General features: G+C 33.4%; 1 protein-coding gene across 4 annotated transcripts; it reads left to right on the top strand.

The window, feature by feature from the left end:
• The first annotated feature begins 6601 nt into the window (after positions 1 to 6601).
• LOC147398578 (UPF0481 protein At3g47200-like) lies at positions 6602 to 11712 on the top strand. Of its 4 annotated transcripts, none has more exons than XM_086447819.1 (3): positions 6610 to 6735; positions 7521 to 7649; positions 10286 to 11712. In XM_086447819.1, the coding sequence occupies exon 3, from the start codon at positions 10294 to 10296 to the stop codon at positions 11590 to 11592; it is 1299 nt and encodes a 432-aa protein (XP_086303945.1). In that variant the 5' UTR covers positions 6610 to 6735; positions 7521 to 7649; positions 10286 to 10293; the 3' UTR covers positions 11593 to 11712. The 4 variants fall into 4 exon arrangements, with proteins under 4 accessions (XP_086303946.1, XP_086303945.1, XP_086303947.1 ...); XM_086447818.1 differs by having other exon boundaries at positions 6611 to 6735; positions 10279 to 11712; XM_086447820.1 differs by lacking the exon at positions 7521 to 7649 and having other exon boundaries at positions 6602 to 6735; positions 10279 to 11712.
• Positions 11713 to 18499: the final 6787 nt, after the last annotated feature.

The raw sequence follows: 18499 nt of genomic DNA, 5'->3' as shown, positions 1-18499 counted from the left end.
ATTTTTAAAGTGGGTGTGTGCAAAGTGTATGCATGGGATGGACTTAGCAATAAAAGATTACATCATAAGAAGGTTTACCCTCTAACTCTATTGCCATCTAAGGAAAAATAAAACGTCCTCAAAGAAATTTAAATTGCATGAAGTAAATAAAATTAAAAATCATAATCTAATACTCTCAATGAGCTTATTGAGGACTTATAAAAGGAGATTACCTCAAAGAATGATTATTAGCTCTCCTCATGCCTCTAACTAAGGAAATGTAAATCTATATTAATAAAATAGAAAGTATGTAAATAAAGTAAAATTGCTTAAAACTAAAGAAAATGGGCAGTAAGAAAGGAGTGATTAGATGGGAAAATAGAGGGTTTAACCCCACCTTGGTATTCTTCTTCCTCTTTCCTCTTCTTCTTTTTTTCTTGGTTTTTTTTTTATGGATTTTGGGAGAGGTTTGAGAGAATAGGGAGGGATTTGGATCACCGAATGAACTCTTCCCCTTTGCCTTGGAAGGGTCTTTTATTTAGAGGATTTTGGAAGACCCTTAGGGATAAATTGGTCCTAAATCTTTAAGTTTCCAATAATTGCATTAAAACTTTGATGAAAAATCTAAATTACTTTTCCTCTCTTTGGCCTTGATGGTATTTGACTTACTTATGGGTTTTACTAATCATGATCATCAATGGGTAAGATGGTAAAAGTTTAAAAGTTCTAGAGAATTCTTTGAGAGGGAATCAAGTCAAGTGACATGTAATTAAATGATAGGTTTTTGGCCTCTTTGATTACTTCCTTTAAAACAAACTCTAACAAACTGGGGATTAAAGGGTCAAGTGACACAAATTCTAGAGAATTTTGTAGGAAAGATAAAGTAGTCATAGGCTTTGAAAGATAATCAATTTACATTGAATGTCGTAGGAGCTAGAATCTCCAACAAACTAGGGATTAAATGGTCAATTGACACAAATTCTAAAGAATTTTCTAAGAAAGACAAAGTAGTCATAGGCTTTAGAAGATAATCAATTTACATCTAATGACACGGGAGCCATATGAATTTTGAAGAAGATTAGAAGAGTAGAAGTGGGAATCCACTCTTTTGAGTTTTAATAAACTTGGGTTAAGGAGGTAATTATCCATGAGTGAGGACCAAGCAAGACTTAGAATCTTTTTAGAAAATCTTGAAGAGTTACTTAAAAACCAAGGTGAGAAAATTATTAGAGAATTAATACAAGAATTAAAAAAGTAAAATAATGGATTTCTTGAGAGAAAATTTATTAAGGAGAGGGATTATGAAGTCATTTTTCCTAAGAAAATTCAAGGGCACATAGGTTTTAACTGTTTGGGTTGAACTCAAGGTTTGGCCAAACTAAATATAACCTTAGCCAAACTTGAGGTTCAGCCAAACAAAACTTTAACCCTAGTCAAACCCCAAAATTTACTTTTTGTGTGGGTGAGGTCATTCCAGGATTAAATATGGCCTGATCAAAGGCAATGTTCGGTCATACTTAAAATTTTCTCTAAAATTGGCCTTCGGGCCATCTGACTTCTCAAAAGCTAGGTTTTAAAATTCTTTAAAAAGTTTCTTAGGTCAAACCCATTTCTGGAAGGTTCTTGATGCTCTCCAACTCAGCCAAGGCAAAAATGGGGTGTGTAAAAAAAATCAGGCCATCGACTTACAAAAAAACAAACAACATATCTCCATTTTTTTTATTTTTTATCTTGGTATAAAGTGCATGCTCTTATGGGCATTTGATAAAATCATTATCATGAAAAAATTGATTGATTTTACTATTCCATACCCTTAAAGCTTGTTTTAAACCATGCAAGGCTCCTTTTCTAATATGACCAATGATTGCTTCACATAGATCCATTTTTCAAAGTAAACACTCAAAAATGCAGATTTAGTGGATCATGCACAAGATTTCTCTTTCTTCAAAAATTCTGTCTCACCATCTCATCATTGCTTCCTATTCATCACACCAATCTGGCTGATCTTTTTTTTTTTTTCGTTTCAGTTTGCTCGCCACGAATTGCCACTATTGACAAGTTTTATGATGCATACTACATAGTTTTCAAAGATTATACTTTTTTTTGTGAGAGAGAGAGAGGCATATTGATATAGAGGTGGTTATAAATGTATTAATTTTGATTATTTGAAATTTGGTTAAATGTATATACATTAATGAAACAATTTAGATTTCTTTTTTATCTCTTGGTCGATCATTTTTCATCTGATTTTAAGAGTGTGCTTGTAGATGGACTCTGGAATAATAAAGTCTAAGTCCAAGTTTGATATGTTCTATATCAGATTTGGGTTTGGAAATAATATAGACCACGTTCGATATCTATTGCGTCGAATTTAAGTTCAGAAATAATATGGCCTTGGATTGAGTCTAGGACATTGAATCAATACGTCGGATTCTAGGGGTGGAAATATTACTTGATAGAGGTACCTTAGGCATTTTTTCCATGGATGCAAAAATTCAAACTACAGTACTACATGAGATGGATCAAGTGCCTGATGGTTCATCTTTTCTATTTTGGGCTTTGATTTTTAGTGAAAGAGAAACAGGTATGTTGATTTTTTATATAATAATTCCAAAGGACATTTGAGTATTTAGATTTAAATGTTTTATTCACAGTAAATGCTTTGACAATCAATCCCAACAACATTATATAAGATTTTTTTATATTTATAACAATACCATTGCACAAATACCAGCATATCATTGTCCTTTTCATTAAAAGAAAAGCTGGACAAGGGTATTGATAAGGTCCCAATAATGTGATTTTGGGACTGTAATTTCACAAATTCTATCACATTTTAAATGTTAGTCCTTGTAAATAATTACAAAATTAAATTATTTCTCCAATTAATGAAACTAATGAGATATTATTGTTAATTACAGATAAATAAAACGCACATGGAAGTTACCAAACAAAGCAACAAAGTCGGTTACAATGTATGAGCAAAAAGGAGAAACTTCGTCGAAGAGGAGCAACAAAAGCTGCCACGTCACCGCACTACGGTGATCTAGAGCCATCTTGCCTCGAGATTCACACAAGATATTTCAGATACTTTAGTCGTTGTAAATGAATGGTTCTTTCTAATTGAATCATCCGAAAAGTTGACCCAATAACTCGATTACGAATGTTATAAATTAGAGGGTTGATTTCAAAGAAGGGGCCTCTCTCTTGATCTTTAATTTTTTTCATTTTCTCTGCAATTCTCTATAGTTTTCTTTATTTTTTTAGAGAATTCTTGATTGTAGTGAGAACATCAAGAGTGATTTCAACCATTAGTTCTTATTGTAATTCTTTTCAGAAGCCATCAAAAAAGGAATCAAGTTGCATATCTATTTTACATCATCTTCTTCATCTATCATTTTCTTTATTTTCTTATTGCTGCAACTATGAACACTGCAATGAGTGGCTAGACTCTCCTTAAAGAGGTCAAGAATGTCAGAGCAAATTCATCCCTCTAATGTAATTGTAATTTCTTATTTTGCTTACATGTTAATTATTCTTAAAACTCTCATTTGATTAGGTAATCTAGCTTATATTTCTGATTCAACTTTGATAGTTATTACTTAAATAAGTTCAAGAACGGCTATGCTCTGTGAAAAATATAAATATAAGTTAGGCAATCTCAATCAAATTAAGATTTTCATGAATAACTTTTGGTTACTTTCGATGATTTAATTGCTCCACCTTTCGATCCATGAGCAATGACTTGCTACATGGATTGAGTTATTTCTAGAATTAATTTGCATTATGGATGATTTGCAAAGGCTGAATTGACTTCTCTAAGCCCCTTTCTTATATCTTTAATCTCTACTTTCTGTTTTTATTTCAATTGCAAGTTAATTTCCATCTTATTTGTGCAACAAATTTGTTTTGTTTTCAATCAATCTGTTTTAAACTCTATTTTAGTTCTTAATTTGAATTTTAATTGAATCCCAACTGTCCCTGTGGAACGAATTCGACTTCCCAAAGTTTCATTTTAAATATTTGTTCATCTGCAATCTACATCAAATTTATACAATGACATGGTATTATTGAAAAATAAATGTGATAGAGAAATATGAAAACATCCCCACGAGACCTTGGACATTAGCATTCCACTAGTTAATATATTTAAATTTGGTATCACTAGAATTCCCATAAATGATTAATACTTCGACTCTTATCTATGGTCAATCTCGTATATTCCTAAAGAACCCATATAAACCAATGGTCAGCAGTTTCCACTTTGTATCCAGAGCAATTAACACCATTTTGTTACTTATATAAAAATGAAAAAATGACACCAATTTGTTACATATGGTAAAAAACAAGGCCATTGATATCATTTTTCATTATAGGTTTTTTTTTTAGGCTTATAGTATTGTGGTGGATCGTGTCTAGAGTAAGTTGTTGAGATTCATTGATAACACAATCTTGTAAGATATCAAATTGAATCTAAAATATTCCAACCGTGCTGAGGGCTGTCAATGGATAGGATCATTATCAAAGTTCAATTCATTTCAATCCGATAATTTCAAGTCTGGATCAAGGATTTGGATTCTGATAATAGGTTCAGATTTGTATCTTACTAGATCAGTTCTGGATCTAATAAAATTTGAGAAAGTATGTAAATTATTTTATACGTTATGTTTAAATATATGAAGTTGGTTCTGATTTTATATATCAAATCAGGTTTGACCCAATCCTACTTTTATTGAATTGAGTTTGGTCCATATTGAGGATTTGGATTTTGATAAGGTTCAGATTTAATATCTTATTGGATCAGTTCTGGGTCCAATAAAATTCGAGAAAGTATACAAGTAAATTATTTTATACATTGTGTTTAAATATATGAAGTTCATTTAGATCATTTTATATATCAAATCAGGTTTGATAAAATCCTTCTTTATCGAATCGAGTTTGGTCCATAGAGATTTGATAAAACCCAACTCGATAATCAAATCCATATGATCCTATCCAAACCCTATTCATTTACACAGTAAGGTTTTAACAATGAAAGAATACAAACAATGGGTTGGTAAGGTTTAATGAATGAATTCATATTTACCAAGGAGATGGGTGGAAGTTTCGTCTCTCGTCCTTAAATAAATGAAAATTTATAAAATATAGTCCAATTGTTTATTTTTAAAAAAATGTATATATAATAATGTCTCTTTCCCATAGATGACATTTTGAATTGGCTGACCGGTTATATGATTTGCATATAATAGATTTATTTAAATTTGATGTTACTACAATACCCCTATCTGATTACCATTTCAACGCTTATATAGTGTCAATCCTGTCTATTAAGTATCCTAAAGAACCTATATAAACAAGCGTACAACACTTTCATAGTAGAAACTAATTAAAAAAATCCTAGGAAATAAGAGATTTTGAGGGTTTTATTATTTTTTATTTGGAAGTTGGAACTATCTATTTCCAAGGTGCAAGGTAATTAAGTCAACATTTTTGGGCGTTTTATACTCTAATTAAGAAATTTTAGGAAATAGGAGATTTTGGATATTTTTTTTATTAATTTTTATTTGAAAATTGGAACTACTTATTTCTAACGTGGAAGGCAATTAAAGTCACATTTTGAGGGGTCTTATGCTTGGCCATGGATTTAGGAAATCTTATCTCCTATTTTATTTTTTGATTATTTTTAAATCAGAAATTTCTATTTTAATAAATAAATAATTGAATTCCTCCGTAAATATTCTAACGTGAATAGGAGATATCCATCATTCCATCCTAAATATGCTTGGTTCAATTTTTTTTTATTATATATAAAAAAAAATAAAATTGGGGGTCTTGTGTGTTTGCGGGGTCTTTTGGCGGCCACGTGCATGAGCCAGCCCTGGGGTGGGGCATTTTATAACCACTCATACTTGGTGTCAGATCACGTTTACTCCTTAAATGTGAAAGGTGGGGCATTGATTTCTTGAATGGCTAGCCTTCTTACTAAGTTAACCCTAAACAATTATAATTTTAAGTCCGGCTAATCTTTCTAAGTAAAAATTTCATCCTGACCCTGAGTCTTGGGTTTAACTTGTAGCCTCCAAAATCATGATCTGATGCTTCAACATTGTATGGACAAAATTTTAAGAATTTCGAAGAATAAATTCAAAAAAAATAAAATAAAATAATTTTAATTTTAAATTTTGGAGTTAGGGCTCATCTTGGGGCATCCAAATCCATGCTCAGATGCTTCAAGTTTATAGAGAACAAATTTTTATAAACTTCGAATTTTTTTTAAAAATTTCCATCATTGATTTTAATTTTAAATTTCAGAGTTAATTTGAAAGTTCAGTAGCTGTATATTTTCAAAATCTTGGATCAAGTACAAAAGTTTTATTTATTTATTTTTTTTAACAAAGTTTTTTTATGAAATCTAGAGCGTTGCGGCATTGGATTGCCAACATGATTATCTATGAGTAAAACGACTCTTAATAAGGTTTAAAATCTTGCTAAGGTACTTAGGAAAGTGTTAGTGTTATTTCAACTCTTATCTAGGGATAATCTTATCCATTCAGTATTCTTAAAAATCAATATAAATAATTGGACAATACTTTTCACTTTGCATCCAAAGTAATAAACAGCGATAATCTCTCTCACTCTCAATAATTGCACAATACTTTTCACTTCGCATCCAAAGCAATAAACTGCAATAATCTCTCTCTCTCTCTCTCTGCTTCCTCCTCAAATTTTGGGCTTTTCTTCTCTGTATTGGGCCAGGTAATCATCTCTCTTTCTTCCTAAATTATGCTTCATGATGGATGATCTTGTGATTATAATTCTTACTTTAGAATATGGTTTTAAAACTCAGTTTTAGATCTCGTCTAGTCCATCCCAAATACCGAATTGTCTCCGATTAGTTTTCCAATATGTTTGAGATGTCTTGTTCAAATTATTTTATACATTGTGTTTAAATATATGAAGTTCATTTTGATCATTTTATATATCAAATTAGGTTCGACCCAATCCTACTTTATCAAATTGAGTTTGGTCCATAGAGATTCGACAAAACCCAACCCGATAAGCATCTAATCGGATCCTTATTGTAGTGATAACAAATCCATACGATCCTATCCTATCCAAACCCAAACCATTATCAGCTTTAGTTATGATCGACACAGGCAGGTCAAAGATTAACAAGGGGATCAATTGTACTTTGATTTTAGTTTGCACATAAGAATGGGTTAGAAAGGTTTTAATAATGAAAGATTCCAAATAATGGGTTGAAAGCTTAATGAAAGAATCCAAACAATGGGTTGGTAAGGTTTAATGAATGAATTCATACTTACCAAAGAGATGAGTGGAAGTTTCCTCTCTCGTACTTAAATAAATGAATATTTATAAAATATAGTCCAATTGTATATTTAAAAAAATGTATATATAATAATGTCCCTTTCCCATAGATGACATTTTTGACCCACTATAAGATTTGCATATTATAAATATATTTAAATTTGATGTTACTACAATACCCCTAAATGATTACCATTTCAATGTTTACATAGGGTCAATCCTGTCTATTCAACATCCTAAAGAGCCAATATAAACAAGCGTACTACACTTTCACTTTGCATCCAAAGCAATTAACACCATTAATCTCTGTCTCTTTCTCTCTCCCCGGTATTCGCCCAGAGGTAATCATCTCTCTTTTATCCTTAATTATAGTTCATGATGGATGATCTTGTGATTATGATTCTTAAACTAGGAGAAGGGTGTATTTCAGTTGCCATTAAAGTTATGATAATTTAGTAATATCTGCATGAGAAATTGGTGATATGGGTCAAGTTTGATATGTTCTATGTTGGGTTTGAAAGTAATATAGATCTAGTTCGTTATTTATTGTGTCAAATTCGAGCTTAGAAATGATTTGGCTTTGAGATTGAGTCTGGGATGATGATTCACTATGTTGGACTTCGATCATGGAAATATAATTTGATAGAGGTACCTTGAGCATTTTTTCCATAGATGCACAAATTCAAACTACAGTATTGGTAGAGATTGATTTATCATTTTTGTTTTGGACTTTGACTTTTGGTGAAAGAGAAGGTATGCTATGTTATACATAATACATTTTAAGGATGTTTTAGTCTTTAGATTTAATAGTAAATACTTTGATAATTAATGCCAATAATACTATATAAATATATTCATAAGATTTTTTATATTTACAATAATGCAATTACACAAAGACCAACATACCATTATCTTTCCACTAAAAGAAATATGGTAACATCCCCATGAGATTTTGAAAATTAATATTACCCTACTTAATATATTTAAATTTGATATTACTATAATACCCCTAGAGTCAATCTCGTCTATTCAGTATACCCTAAAGAACCAATATAAACAAGTGTTCAACACTTTCCACTTTCTATCCAAAGCAATTAATACCATTTTGTTACTTATATAAAAAAAAAAAAAAAGAAGAAAACAACACTATTGTTGAGAGCAAGTTCTTGAGATTCTTTGATAACCCAAACTTGTAAGATATCAGATTGAATCTTATAATGCATTGGTAAGGTTTAATGAGGGAATCCATACTTACTAGAGAACCAATAATATAAACAAATGATTTGCATATAATAAATGAATATTTATAAAATATAGCCCAATTGTATATTAAAAAAAAAATGTATATATAATAATGTCCCTCACCCATATGTGACGTTTTTAATAGGCTGACCCGCTATATGATTTGCATATAATAAATATATTTAAATTTGATTTTACTACTATACCCCTAAAAGATTACCATTTCAGCTCTTGTTTAGGGTCAATCCTGTCTATTCAGTATCCTAAAGAACCAATATAAACAAGCGTACAACACTCACTTTGTATCCAAAACAAGTAACAGTGTAATACCATTAATCTCCCTCTCTCTCTTCTCTCTTTTGTCCTAAATTATGGTTCATGATGGATGATCTTGTGATTATGATTCTTAAGCTAGGAGAAGGATATATTTTAATTGCTATTAAAGGTATGATAATTTAGTAATGAGTCATGCTGGAGTAACATAGAAATTGAAATTGATAATTTAGTAATTGGTATGGTTTTTTAGACAAATTTCAATAGACGAGATTGGATCTGGTGAACTCATATCTAATCTCAATAATAGGATCCAGACCCAATACACTGTCAATTAGATCAGGTCCGAGACCAGATCAAGCCAAACCCATTCAATATAAACGAACTTCATTATTTAAATAAAATATATAATACAATTTCCATACATTCTCACATTTTATTGGACATGCCCCTATTAGATCCGGACATGGTTGATGTTAACGCGTTCCAATAAGTTATGGGAATAGAACCTTACCTGATTGGGGGTCCTCATTGGAATCCAAATCTTCAGTCTAGGACCGAAGTTTGGAACAGATCGGATCAATTGACAGCCCTACTATTGATGGATTTTCTTAGATTGTATTGAACATGGAAATTTATAAAAAGTTAAGCAATTTTTGTTAAATGATGAATCTATTGATGATTGGTTCGGATTTTGGCAAAATTGAAATCGATCTAAACATGATCAGTTCTACATATTTAGAACCGAACCAATCCAAATCAATCTTGGTTCAAATTAGTTCGGATCGGTTCTCATACTTATTATGTTCAATGGTAAAATTAAAATAGTTAAAACTTAAAACTAAGCAAAACAAATATTAAACAAAGCATCATGCATAACAAATTAAAAATAAAAATCATTTAACACTTACCTTGTAAGAGATGATTGAAAATCAAAGTCATTCTTAAAACTAAATGTTGATTGTTGTTTATTCAAAGTCGAATTCAAATGTTGCTTGTTGCCTTGTAAGTAAAAGTAAAGGGACACATGAGTTTTTGATAGTAAAATAACAGAGGAAATGAAGTTAAAGATTTTGATGAGTTACCTCTAACACATTAACATAGTTGAGAGAGAGAAAGAGAGAGAATAAAAGAACAAAACTACGAAATGATTTTTATATATACATATATATATATATATATATATATATATAAATTGGTTCGATTCTCGGATTGGTTCGGTTCTATTATACCCCTAATATGGAATTGAACTAAATTAATAAGATTTTTTTTTTACAATCCGCACCCAAACCAATCCAATCCAAAAGGCTCGGATTGGTTCGATTTTCGGATTTACCCAATCTAATGTGTACCCCTAGTATTTCTGATGTTCACATAATCAATATTTGAACAATGCAATTGAATTTTTGACCATACTATTTATTTTTAAATAACCTTTGGCATGTTTGGTTAAAGTAAGCAGGGATAAAGATGTCAAACAACAATGAAAGTGATGAAAGAATGGGAGAAATTCATATTTCTTTTGAAATTGAAGATGCTGACAAAATATTAGCTGAATCGATCAAGAGAAAAATTCAACCAAAACCTTCACAACATCCAAGTATCTATAAAGTTTCCCCAATTCATCGACAAGGAAAAGAAGAGATGTTTATACCTAAAGTAGTATCTATTGGCCCTTTTCATCGTGGAAAAGAAAGCTTACAAATCATGGAAGAACATAAAAAGTGGTATTTGCATTCTTCCCTCTCTCGAAATTCGGCAAATTTGCAGGACTGGGTCAAAGTCATCAGGGAGATGGAGAAAGAAGCTCGTGATTGCTATGCGGAATCAATCAATCTCAATACTGAAGAATTTATAGAAATGATGTTACTTGACGGTTGTTTTATCCTTGAGAGATTCTACTTATTTGCAGGGGAATTGGAGATGGATGAAGAGGACCCTTTCTTAGGTACAAGTTGGATGATTTCTAGATTAAAAAAAGATTTCTTATTACTTGAAAATCAGATTCCTTTTTTTATATTGGACCGTTTGTTCAACCTAACTAGGGTCTCCAAGGAAGGAAATCGCTCACTCAACGAACTTGTAATGTGTTACTTTGAAAGTATATTACCTACAATTGAAAGTTTCAAAGTACAATCTGACATCCGTGGCAAACATATCTTGGACTTGATACGCAATTTTCTGCTTCCCCCCTATCAATCGCAAGATATCGACGATTCTCCAATATGGGGGCACACTTATTCTGCCATAGATCTTTGGGAGGCAGGAGTGGATTTCAAGAAGAAGGACAATGGTAACAGTGGACTACTGGACATCACATTCAATGAGCATACAGGGGCATTAGAAATCCCTCCTTTCTTTTTGGGAAAAACAACAAGTTGTCTCCTCCAAAATCTCATTTCCTTGGAGGATTATGGTCGGGATTATACGAGTCAGATCAAATCTTATGTTAGATTTATGGATATCCTCATTGACTCCCCCAAGGATGTAAGATTACTTTGTAATAAAGGGATTATGGAGACCTTCAGGGACCATGAAGAGGTTGCGCGTGTCGTAAATAGGCTTGGAAATGAGCTAATGCATGACGATTTTTATTACGATGGGCTGTACCACCGAGTTAATAAATATTGCAAAACCGATTGGCATAAATGGCGCGCAATGTTGATGCATAATTATTTCAATACTCCTTGGTCAATCATTTCAGTTGTTGCTGCCTTCATACTTCTAACACTAACCGTGTTACAAACTATTTTCTCCATTCTACCTTAAAGTCACTCCCAGTTCTTGTAATATCAATGAACAGTTGTTCTATTATAGTAATTACCCTTTGATTACATGTATTCAACTCATAGTTGTTTCTCTTTACATATTTTAAGATGTTTGGTTATTTTTATAAATTAATGAATGCATATTTTGGTCAATAATCTTTTTTTCCAATGATTATGAGGAACCGTTGTGGGGATATTGAATATATTTTGTTAAAGGTGGACCCCATTATTAAAATTGATCCAACAATCTGCCACTTGATTCATACATGCATTTGAGTATTTTAAGAAAAATAAACAAATTAACATGGGTTGTAACCTTTTAAAGTTGAGTAGCCACTCATAATTTTGAAAAATATTATCAAAACCAACTTTTGGTATGAGCTTTTACTTTCAATTAATCCCAAAGTAGCACTAATGAAAGATCGTGAAAGTACAAATTGTTTTCTTTATGACACCTATAGATACGTGAACTTCAAAACTTTTGGGATTTTGAGCTCATCTATACGGGTTTAGGAGTCGCTACCATTCAATTAAAGTATAAATGGACACCATAAAAAATGTTTTGAAATCTAATTTTCTTTGACTTGTAATGACTTTCATATCTACTGATAGGGCAAAGGTCTTATTAGAGATTCTATTATAAGGAACATTTTAGGCATTTTGTCCTTCCCATCCAAAGATGATTATTAATAATTGATCAAATGTGAGATTAGAAACTCATTTTTGAATTTTAAAGATCGAGTAGTTATAAAAAATATTAAGAAAATTGACTATAGTTTATTTCTAGAAAATAACAAATCAAGATGATGAACAAGCCCCTACTAGAAGTAGGTGCTTGCTGAATTTTTTTATTAGCTTAGGACTTTAATTGAAATCTATATGAATTTCATCATTTAGGATCCTAAAGTTTTAAAACAAGTTTATGCGATCTTTAAGAAGATTTTATTTGTTAGTTTGATTATTAAGTGATGTTTAAGGATTGAACAAAACCATATTGGAACCAAACTTTATGCATGAAATTTTTGTCCATTGCAAGATTTTTTTTTTTTTTTTGCTCTAAAGATTGAATAATTAATCCATAGGGAAATTTTTTCTATCTATCTCTAAAAATTGCTATTTTTCTTGAGGTTTGAAAGTTGTGAAGTAAATAGAATCTTAAGGTTGAAGATAAAGTAATTTTATTTTTATTTTTATTTTTATTTTTATTTTATAAAATAAGTTAAAAATCGACATCAAGGAAAAAAATCAAGGGTTTGCCAATTCCAACGTCTTCTTTGTAAGTTCAATTTTATTCTTGAGTTTGAAGGTTTTGAAGTAGATAAAATCCCAAGCTACAAATGTTTTTTATAGAAAAAGTTTAAAATGACATATGGTATTTAATTTAAAGAATTGAGGGTTAGTATAAATATTTAATCTTTTAAAGTGATGTGACCCACTCCTTCCCTTGGAGCTGTCTGAAGTACTCCAAGGGAGATTTTTAATAAAAATGCAACAAATAGATATGATTGACAAATATTTCTCACAAGAAATATTTGTGAAGAAACTAAAGTGACTTTGAAAATAACAATGCACACATATTCATCAAGGCAGTGTTATAGGAAGTTAGTAGCACTTCTCATTTGTAAAAAAAAAAAGGTACATACCCTCTTTCAAAAATAGTTTGAAAATGTATCCATTTCACTAATTTAGAAAAGTTTGAAGTCATTTACCCTAATTCTTCTTAGAGTTTTGTGGAAGTATAACATGTTGAAATTTTGTATAGAAAAATAATCAATAGTTTTTGTTGATGATGAATTCATAGTGCAATTTTGAAGGGAATTAAACCTAATCTTGTATTTTGCAGTGAGACAAACTAAGATTGACATTTTGCTGGGGATATTATTAAAATACCCTTATTTATATTCATAAAAGGGTGGTCCTAAAAATCCATGAGTTATTAGTTAAACCGATTAAATTAATTGAATTACCTTGTTGACTAATAGTTGCAAGGGTAAACAAAGAAGTAACCCCCAGTCAAAATTAAAACTCATCAGTAATAAATTATGGAGTAACCCTTTCCTTACTTAGATATTGAGGAAAAAGGCCTTACTAAGCCTCACTCACCCACTGCCAAATGGACCTTGAGATGCATAAAACAAGACCTCTAGCCGATTTATTACAAATATCGAGGACTTGTTTTATGCATCTCCAGGTCCTTTGGATGGTGGATGAGTCTTAGTAAGACCTTTTCTTCCTCTTTATCAAAGTAAAGCTAGCCGGACTCTAAATTATACATTGATGGGCTTGTAAGTTTTGGATCTAATCATGAGAATCATGTCCTCATTGTCTTTTTCTTTTTCTATTTTTATTTTGTGAGCATGACGATTTTCTAAAAGAATCCATACTTACCTTAGAGATGGATGAAGGTATCATCTACAGTCTTTCTTAAAATTCCTATAAGTAGGAAGTGATTCTAGTAATCAGATCAATTTTTGTGTAGGAGCTTTTCTAACTTTGAGGAGCCCAAAGAGTAAACATCACCCTTTTGAACGTGGAATTTGACATAGTTGTAAGCTATTGGAGGTATTTCTAGACTTTGCTCTATCTTTAGTGATTTATGTTTCAATCTTGAGCATATGACTTATGTTTAGGAAGCCAAAATTGAGTCAAAGTTTTGTCCCATATGATTACAAGTTTTGCATGAGCTGATTTTTTGTGAGGATGATCTTTATGGTGAGGAGATAATCCTTACAAAAAATTAGCTCATTCTAAAACTTTTAGACCCATCAAAAGTATTTTACAAATTAACGCTAGAAATTGATGATTCACGATTCTTCAATTTGTTAATTGGGGTTAAAAGTTTCAGAATGGGTTAATCCTCTCAAAAAGTCAGCTCATTCTGAAACTTTTAGCCCATATAAGGCAAAATACTTTGACTATCTTGTTGACTATCTTATTGGTACTCTAAGATAAATTTGAATTAGTGGATTTTGCATTTACACCATCCAGGTTGTGTGTGAGCATATGAATTCATTTTCATGAGTTCTTTTTTCCTCTGTGTGTGTGTGTGTGTGTGTGTGTGTGTGTGTGTGTGTGTGTGTGTGTGTGAGAAAGAGAGAGAATAGGGTGCAATGGGTAGACATTTGGAATACCTAAACAGTCACCTACAATTCCAAAATTATTTATCAAACACATCTTTAAAACATTTATCAAAAAATAGCTTATACCAGTGTTGGTATTTTACTTTTTGGGAGATTTAGATTCTCCATCCATGTTTTGTTGAATATTTGAGATACCCCTAGATTTTTTAATTAACATACAAAGAAGGCCAATAAAAAGTTACCTAAATGCTCTCTTCTTCAAAATCAATCTGAAAATCTTAGATTTTACACTCAAAAATTAGTCTTCTTCAAGTGCTAGAACCTCTAAGATAAGTTATGTTGACGTGTTCTTCAACGTTGTCTTGAGCCTCTAGTGAAATATCCTTGATTTTTCCATCCAAAAAATCAATCTTCTTTCACTTTTAATTGAAATTGAACGTCAAATTTTGAAAGTTTGGAATTTCCCGGTGGATTTTGTGCAAATTGGGGTTTGCACAAGTTGCTTTAATTTTGAACGTGAATTCTTAGGGCGTGGGCTCATTGTTTTTGAAGCTCGGGCTTCTTTATTTTTGGAATATTTCGAAGCTCTGGCTTCTTTAATTTTGTAACGTAGGTTCCTAAATCATGGGCTCATTGTATTTGTTAAGCATGGGCTTCTTTTTGGAGTGTGGACTCTGGGTTTCGAACTTTTAATCGTACTAAACTTTCGAGTTGGGACATGATTCCAGGCAACTCGGCTTGGAAATCTTACACTAATTGAAAAGAAAATTACATATTATTTCCCCTTTTAATCATCAGGATGCAAGTCGAGTTTTTTTATTAAAAGAAATACTTTTTTGTTGCTATGCTTGCAATGCCTTTCTATCCAATTGAATAATAATACACTAAATTACTGTAGTTCACCATTAACTGAGATCACACCATATGAACATCACTCACTGAATGGTTCTATTAATTAGCACTGTTAATGGATCGAATCCAGATTGCATTGAGTGGGTTTGGGACCAATCCAATTAGGAATGGATCAGATCTGAAGCTGATCCAATAAGCATTGGATCGGATTCTTATCAGATATCAATAATAGGATCCAGACCCAATCCAATGACAATTGGATCAGATCTATATTGGCCAGATATAAATTGTAAACAAACTAAATTATTTAAATAAAATATATAATATAATTTACATAATTTCTCACATTTTATGGGACATGTCCGTAAGACATTGGGATATGGTTGACAAAAAAGCGTTATGATAAGAACCTAATAGGATTGGGTTCTTATTGGAATCTGTGGGGGAAATTCTTAAACATGGACACGTGGCTCAAGTAAAGCCCAGAAGTAATAATTTTAAGCTCGGATAGACTGTTACATAGGCCAAGTTTATTAAATTCTTCGGATGCAAGGATGCCCAGCTCGGTCCTGAGTCACCGATTAATTAAGTATCTCGATAAGACAGATCTGATAGATGTGCCATAGATTGACAGCTCTAACAACCCACATCATGTCAGATCAGCTCTGATTATCCCAGAAGTGGCAGGGCAGTTGCAACAACTCCTACAGCTAACATGTCAGGGAGTGAGCTAACTGCCTTTAGTAAACTAACTGCCCTGGGTCATTTCAAAGGATGGCACAGAAAACGATCAAGTTTAATGCTTATAAAAGGAATAAGGCTATGGGTAAAAGAGGTTCGAATTCTTCTTCTCTCTAAAACTAATTTACATTGATCAACTTATCTAACTTGATTGTTGGAGTGGGCTAATTTATAGGTCCGCCCGAGCTAGGAGAGAGGAAAAGTGTAGAGCGAAATCTTGCATCTACAATTTGGCGCCATCTGTGGAAATCTTACAAGGAGAAAAACGACCAAAATGGGAAGAGCTAGAGGCGAGACACGCGGAAAGCCGTCAAATCCCTTATTAGTAGACTCACCTCCTAACGCACAAGACCATGCTTGCAATGTACAACTTAATCACAAAAATGAGGGAGGAAATGCGTAGGGGGTTGGAGAAGCAGAATGACGAAATAAAAAATATAAGGAGGGAAAATGAGGAACTCAGGCAAAGACTGAGCGAGCGCGTGAAAACCGAAGAGGGCCCAGGTGCAGAGCAAAGCAGGGATCATATTGTTCGAACAGCGCGGACAGAGGTAGACAAGATCGAAGATTTAGCAACAGCAAAAATGCAACAAGAAAGTTTAGAAGTTAAGGAAACAATGACGAGGAAAGAAGTGGAGGGAATGCTAAGGAGGAGGGACGAGGAACTTGCACGTGGAAAAAATCCCGCGTAAAAGGTACGAAACGCTATCCGGGAGCTCAAGGGGACACCGTTCTCGCCAATGATAATGAGTTCGGAACCACCAAGAACATTCCATATGCCGAAATTGAAACTTATGATGGAACAAGAGACCCTATGGACCACATTCTGCATTACAGAAGCCAGATGGTACTGTACCAGAACAATGATTCGTTACTCTGCAAGCTATTTCCATCAACTCTGAGGCACGGGGCCATGATGTGGTTCCAGGCGTTACCAGTTGGGTCCATTATGAACTTTTCTAAGCTAGAGGAAACGTTCATTGGTCAGTTCATACATCTGCGGAGGAAGAAGGTCGGAGTTAACACTTTGTTTAATCTTCGACAGGAGGTCGGGGGGAGTATCTGGTCTTTCGTAACTCGTTTCCAAACGAAGGCGTTGGATGTAGAAGGCATGGACGAGGCAACCGCCTATGCGGCGTACATTGCTGCAGTCATCCCGAGAATATGGTTACACGAGTTACTGATCAAATCTGACTCAACTCGTTTGAAAGATTTGTACTCAAAGGTAGAGAAGTACATCCTCGTAGAGGAATCTGTGAAGGGCAGGAGACGAAGCGCTTAGACAGTGGCCAATAGCGAGGGAGGGAATGAAGTACCAAAAGCACCGACTCATCTCAGAGGGGAAGGAAGCAAGAAAAGGTGGAGAGAATCGAATGAGAAATCGAGATGGAAAAGAGGCCGGGTGTATACACCGCTCAATGAAAAACTATCTGTGATACTGAGGCACATAAAGAAGGAACCTGGTTTCATTCAGCCACCTCGGGGGTATAAGGGGAAACCCGAAAAATCGTACTGCAAGTACCACGAGGCTGAGGACCACCCCACCGAGGACTGTTATAGGTTACGCCATATCATCCAGGATATTGTCGAAGTAAGGAAGCTCAAAAGGTATGTCTCGTCGGGAAGAGAGAAGAGAAGGGAAACCCCCGAGGGAGACGAACGGAAGCCCAGACCTACGTGGCCGGCAAGAGGGGGACGCCGCGAGCCGGAGGAACGTAGGATAGTACATACCATTACAGGAGTGTCGATGGTAGAAAAATCATCCAAGCAGACAGGTCGAGAGAGAGTAAAGTAGATCCGGCATGTGGTTGGTATCAACCAAGTAGCATCAGGAGTACGGGTAGCAGAAACAACAGGCAATGGAGCTAATGCTCGGGTAATAGCCTTTACGGAGGATGACCTGAGGGGAACGACAATGCCCCATCAGGACGCTCTCGTGATAACACTCCCAGTTGGGAATGTCGAGCTTCGCAGAATATTGGTGGACTCAGGGAGTGCGGTGGATATTCTTTTCTTGGGCGCAGTAAGAAGGATGGAGATTTCAGGTAGTCTAGAACCAACCCAGACCCTAGTTTATGGGTTCAATGGGGCTCCAAGCAACTCGGTGGGAGAAATCACACTCCCGATCACAACGGGATCAAAAGTGATAATGACAAGATTTGTGGTAATAGAGGCAGACTCAGCTTATAACGCGATCCTCGGGCAGAGATGGATATACGAGATGAGGGCAGTCCC

This window comes from Akebia trifoliata, chromosome 7 (assembly GCF_017979445.1).
Source record: "Akebia trifoliata isolate Shusen 1 chromosome 7, ASM1797944v1, whole genome shotgun sequence".
Lineage (NCBI taxonomy): Eukaryota > Viridiplantae > Streptophyta > Magnoliopsida > Ranunculales > Lardizabalaceae > Akebia > Akebia trifoliata.
Note: the sequence above shows the minus strand (reverse complement) of the source record. Positions and strands in the feature narration are given on the sequence as shown.